At 35.1% G+C, this 6485-nt stretch overlaps 1 protein-coding gene across 1 annotated transcript in view; it reads right to left on the reverse strand.

The window, feature by feature from the left end:
- Window positions 1-429: 429 nt before the first annotated feature.
- Window positions 430-6485, reverse strand: part of bcan (brevican) — a gene marked incomplete in the record, with an annotated part of 20937 nt that continues 14881 nt past the window's right edge. Inside the window, 6 exon segments of the mRNA XM_024267310.2 lie at window positions 430-835; window positions 3504-3686; window positions 3755-3899; window positions 3992-4074; window positions 5093-5251; window positions 5338-5440. Coding sequence (XP_024123078.1) covers window positions 720-835; window positions 3504-3686; window positions 3755-3899; window positions 3992-4074; window positions 5093-5251; window positions 5338-5440 — 789 coding nt within the window.

Genomic DNA, 6485 nt, shown 5'->3' on the forward strand with positions numbered 1-6485 from the left:
AAAAAAAAAAAGATCTGAGACTAAAAAAAAAGCAAAAACTGATAGGAATAACGCAAATGTAAATATGAAGGAATGTTTTGATTAAATTTGTTTTTCCTTTTTTAGTTACTGTGTCATCAGTTAAACCTATGAATTACATACATATTTATATTATTAAGTGTATAAGATAAAACCTAATTTCAGAACCGCTGACACAGTGAACAATCCTAAAATCAATATTCTATTCATTTAAATTATTATTTTTAACATATGTAATACTTATATCGCTTTATTAAGGAGATATTAATTTTTTTCTTTTTTTCCAAAAGTGAAATCTCCACTTCGGTCAGTTTTTTGTGAAAGCATTTTAAGCCAAAGCAATCCTTTTTTGTTTTGTGTGTGTGCGTGTGTGTGTTTTTTTTTTTTTTACATATTTCAATGAGATAGAAACCAAATGTAACGATTTTTATTTATCAAATTCATAAAAGCAAGTTTTCCTAATGTTTCACTTGTTAGACAAACTCTCTGCTTTACTGGAAACACATATTTGGATTAAAGCACATTTAAAATGTCCGGGAATACTGAACATGTGGTCTTAATAGAACTTTTAATTTTGGATATTTGTATTTTTATACATTTAAAAATGACACAGAAACTCAAAAGAACACTCCTGTGAGGCACAAAGAAAGTGAGTTGAAACATTGTTTTAAACCAAAAAAAAAAAAAAAACATGGACGGCTTTAAATGTTCCATTTGATATCCCAGAAAAGCGGGCCGGCTTTCTCGGCGGCGGCGCCAACGACGTCCTCATGCTGGTCCGGCTGTGAAGCAACAGAGTCCTCCTGAGCTGAATGAGCTGCAGGTATGGAAAAAAAGGGATTACAGCTGTCAGGGTTTTGTTCTTCAAAGTGCTGATAAAGATCATGTTTTCTGAAGCTTTGTTAGCATTTAGCGGGATTACACCACAGATTTAGCAATGATCTTTCTGTAGCATTTTGACACGTGCAAAGAAGGGATCATCTGTCATTCTAAGATCTCAAACCTGTTGGTAGTTCTGACAAAAGTATGTTTATTTATAAAAATCTCAATTTTTTGAGACCTACACCACAATTTCCACTCAGAAATTCATGAAAATTAGTTGTATGACTCTTTTCTTAAATTCAGTTTCTCATCTTACTATCTAAAAAAAAGAGGCCTAACCATCTGGAATAATTGTTTTTACCTGCTTTCTTTTTTAATGAAAGCACCACATACACAACCACACAACATGCATTCAATACATCTTCCAATGCTACACAACCTGCAAAATCACCCATAATGCATTGAACACTAATAGCAAAGCAAAGCATGATGGGAAAGGGGCAGACAGAAGAAAAAAACAAATCAGATTTTTAGTGAAACCATGCATGTAATCTAATTTTAAAAAAGCAAACAAAACCATGATAGTTTACTGTAGATTTTAGTAGTTGTTAATCCAACAAAGTACAAAAGAGATTGATCAAAACTACAATTTCTAACTTTTCTAAAAAGCTTGAGTTCTGCTCATTTTGATGAATTGCTAATCATTTTTTAAAACATTCATGTTGAGAATTCTAAAACTTCCATACATTATTATTTTAACTGTTTAATGTGCTGGAGTGCTGAGGTTTTTGGAAAATAAAGAGAAAATTGAAATGATCAGTGAAAAACTGCAGAAAAAATGTAATGTAATCTTAAAATGATCAAACTTAAACTTATAAAACAAGAGGAAAAAAGGTGGCCACCAAATCCAGAACTAGAAATTTAAGTTATTAAAGGAACTACATATTTTAAATGATAAGTATTGTAAACAGTGCTTTAAGTGGGCTGATACTTCTAAAAAAAAAAAGATCTTTAGAGTACCGCCACCTCTCCATGCCATTACTCAGTACCGTCACAAAGTAGTTGACTCAAAGACTTTAATTATGATTGTCATTTTTTAAGAATAAAAAGAGATAATTTAAGTAACAGGGCTTGCACGGTGGCGCAGTGGTTAGCGCTCTTGCCTCACAGCGAGAAGGCCCCGGTTCAAATCCCGGCTGGGACCTTTCTGTGTGGAGTTTGCATGTTCTCCCCGTGCATGCGTGGGTTTTCACCGGGGACTCCGGCTTCCTCCCACCGTCCAAAAACATGCTTCATAGGTTAATTGGTGACTCTAAATTGCCCCTAGGTGTGAATGTGAGAGTGTATGGGTGTGATTGAGGCCCTGCGACAGACTGGCGACCTGTCCAGGGTGTACCCCGCCTTCGCCCATCAGTAGCCGGGATAGGCTCCGGCACCCCCGCGACCCCGAAAGGGAAGAAGCGGTCAGGAAAATGGATGGATGGATGGATGAAGTAACAATTCCATGCCCACACATAGAAAAAATTATTTATTTTTATTGATCAATATTTACATTCCCAATTTTGTATTTTATGTTTCAACTTCTATGTCTATAAGTCTTATTGTTTACTTAAAGCACTGATCCTAAACTATGAATTTTACTAAGATAACGTTTGCCATTAAATTCTGTCCTAAACTTGGACTAAATTAAATTCAGTGATAACTGGTGTTAGCTTAGAAACCAAATTTAAACTTGACCTAACAAATACTGCAGTATTTTTGAAATGCATGTAGCAATTTATTTTGAAATTTTGAAGATTTTTGAGTCTTTCTTCTAAGTATAAGTCCTTTGGTTGTAACTTAAAATCAAGTCTCATTATTAAAATATATTTTTGCCACATTTTGTCATAAAAAGACCTTCACTAATTATGCATCTGCAATTAAACTTCCACATCAACAATAAAAAAAATTAATTAACATATTTTTAGCTCTTGACTGATATTCCGGAGGTAGGAAAAGGTAAAAAAAAAAAGTTTTTTTTGTCTCTACCTGGACTTAAAATCAGGAAAAACTTTGTTTCAGATCAGATTGCTTCACTGCAGCGACCCCGTAATAATAATGAGCATAAATAAAATACAGGTACACTATATAAAGTGAAACATTGGATCAATTAATTTGTTCCATTTAAAAATATCAGTTTTTATCCAATTTAATTTTTAGGTTATGCAAGCTGTCAGCAGAATTTTGAATTTGAGAAAAACTTTTAATTTTAAATGTAACAAATTACAGAAGTTGTGTTAATTTATCCAATGTTTCACTTTTTACAGTGTACGTGAAACAAATAAATTATTTGCACAAGTGTTAAACACTATTTGTCAGGCTAAGATGGATCCAAGTCCCCAACTCTGGATTCCAGGTTACTCATCTGTTTCCTCTTTTGCACAGAAATATAAGTATGAAGCACAAAGACTGAAACAGGAAATGCAAAAGGAAGGAACGAGAAACTAGGACAACGGGGAACAGTCATAAGTGATACGGGTTACGGGGAGCACAAGCTGGAAATGATCAGTAAAAAAAGTTAAGAAGGATAATAAAACATCAATTTTGTGTAAGTATTTATTTTTTGGAGTTATTAGATTAAATATTAACCAACGAAGAGAAAACCCAACATGTGATCAACTCACTTGGAATGCAGGTGATCAGAGGCTCCTCCCACTGACCGCCAGGCAGACACGTGATGACGGGGTTTAGTTTCTGCTCGAATCCCTCCTCACAGTAGTACCGCAACTTGCTGCTGATCTCATAACGTTGCCGCTTCTTTCCAAAAGTCTGAGCGTGGTGAACGTGGGGGGGTTCGCCGCAGAACGCTGTTTGAATACGTGATTTTTGTCAGATCTCCAAAAAAAAGGAAAGAATGAAAAGGAGGAGAACTCACAGACGCCCTTCTTGCAGGTGTATGACAAGTGGTAGTTGCACGGCACATCGCTCCAGCGGCCGCCATCGTGCCACACCATCACCGCACAGTCCTCGCCAGACAGGAAGTAGCTGTCAGGCTGCCCTTTGTACCAGTTCTCGTAGAGCTAACAGAAGAACAGAAAACTCTAGAGTATTAGTAATTTGTTTAAAAAATTATATAACAATAGAGCAAAGAAAACTAAAGAAAAGATCTCACCAGAGAGTTGCCGTCTGACCAGCGGAAGTCTCCTTCGATGGTTCTGTCGTTCAGCCCAATCCACTGATATTCTCTGAATTTGTCTACAATGAACATCAAACATTGCTAAGATTATTTTTCAAGTATTCCTTAAATAATTTATAAAAACAAGGTTAAATAACAACATTTTCTGGATTAAAAAAATAAAAGACGACGGTATTTGGCCATGTTGGGCATTAGAAAACATTTGAAATGCTGCTTTTCCGACTAAGAACACAAAGTGTCCGCAGGAACCCCAGGAATGTGAGATCTCTATCTCATCACTGTGTCGCCAGACAAAATACCATCACAAGTTTCCATAAGTTGAAGACACCAAACACCTTCCTGTCTTGTCTGGACAAATGTAGCCCCTTTAGATCTTTCATGAGTCTGCCTGGGAGGAATGTTCTGGACAAAGATGACTGATTTGATGCCGCCTGCAAGCAGAAGTGTGGAACTGGGCTGTTCCCGTTATTATTGTGTTTTTTGAGGATCCGGAGGGATCTTAGATTAATGGTCCTTTGATAAAAAAGTGTTTGTTAATTTAAGAAAACCCATCTTTTTAAAATTGCTTTTAATCTTTAAATCGAATGTTTCTTATTACTGCTTTACTAATGTCATTTATTTGTTTTGTAAGCGTCTTTAAGTAACATTTAAAAGCGTTTTATAAATAATATGTATTGATATTACTCCGGCTGCACGGTGGATAAATCAAAATGGAGTGAAACAGGGAGCTTGTTGCATGCCGTAGTAACTACTACATCACATTTACAGTCTTTTACAAATGGTACGTTTTTGTTTCAACCTGATTCACAATAATTTGAGAGAAGAAATACTCAGAAATGCATTTTTAGTTCATTTTTTTTTTATGTTTGTCCTCCACAGTAAGAAAAATATCACAAGAAGATGTTAAAACACCAAAAACAGGATTTGTATCTCAGCTCGTCTTTAGGATTTGCTGAGGTTCTTTGAATGTACTATTCAGCAGTTTCTTAGTTATTTGGTTTTACGTTTTTATATCAAACTAATAAAAATGTTCACTTTGACAGATCTTTCATAAGGTCGGACTTCTCCTCTTGTTACCGTTGATATAGTCCTGCTCTTCAGGGGTCATGACAGAAAGCAGATGTCCTCCGCACATGCGGCAGTGCTGCTCCGCCGCCTCCCAGCTCTGCCGTTTGCTGAAGTGACGGTAGCAAAAGCTCTGGAACTTCTCCCAGCCCGGCTCGCACTCCTCCACATCTGACACAAGGAGTGCAGAAATATGATGAGAAATGACAAAAGTCTGAGCAGGTGGAGAGCGGGATGTTAGAGCAAGAAACGGACACCTTTCTGACAAAAGTCTCCACCATAACCGGGTAAACAGAGACACCTGATGGGCCGAGTCTCAACACAGGTGCCTCCGTTCTGACACGGGTTCTCTGTGCAGGAGTCTGCAAACACAAAACAATAAAAACACACTTTAATTTATGTTACAGTTTTTAGCAGCCTTGCAGGTGGTGTGCATTTTTTTTGCTTAGCTTCTTCTGTTTTATTTATTTATTTTTTTAAATCTCTTCAGCACCATCTACAGTTTGGTTTAAATTAATTTAATTTTAACATAACTTAAGTTTAAAACAAAAGATATTTAAACTATTTGGACATGATTAACTATTTTTTAAGAGTTTTTTCTTCTTTGTTTTCCTTTTGGCTTTAATGAATGCTTTACCTATGAATAATTAAAAACAATTATTTATTTATTTGTCTTTTTTTGGTGGGGTAATTGTCTTATAGCCAGCCAGGTAAAGCTTGAAATACAAAAAATAAAATAAAAAAAATAAAAAAATAAAAACATGCACTATTACATTCCACCAGCAGATGGCAGTGCTACCCCATTTTTGGTAATCACTCTTCTCTGATTTCCTTGTAAACTTGTAAAATATATTTAAAAAAAGCTGAACTTTAACCCATAAAGACCCAGCGCCATTTTTCCTAAAAAATAAAATTATATGGAATAAACTGCAAACCAAGTAGACCACGTAACGAATTTTTGATGATTTTCTGCAACACTGATGTCACCATGGGTTCTCTTTTAAACATATTTTTAAATATGTAACAAAGCAGAAATTGCAGCTAAGATTCTTAGAACAAAGGCTTATAAGTAATAGAAACCATTTTTTGTTAGCAGTTTTTACTTTTGTGAGTTTAATTAAATGCAGTGTATGATAATTACTCCATCAGGTGTATTCAAATTATATTTTAATATTTTGTATATTTTATTAAATAGTATTACTGAAAAAGTACTCCATAAAACAAGTCTTTGTTAACTTTTAAAATAAAAATGAAAATTTTAACATGAAAAATATCTTGGAGAAACTGAAAACTGAGAAAAGTCCTAATGTGACATTTGTAGAAAGAATTCCTCTTCCAGGGCAGTAAAACTCACTAAAACAACACCAGCTGTCTGTGTCTTCTTGTTTGCTCTGCTCAGCTCAAA

The sequence above is a fragment of the Oryzias melastigma genome, linkage group LG16, assembly GCF_002922805.2.
Source record: "Oryzias melastigma strain HK-1 linkage group LG16, ASM292280v2, whole genome shotgun sequence".
NCBI classification, from domain to species: Eukaryota; Metazoa; Chordata; class Actinopteri; order Beloniformes; family Adrianichthyidae; genus Oryzias; species Oryzias melastigma.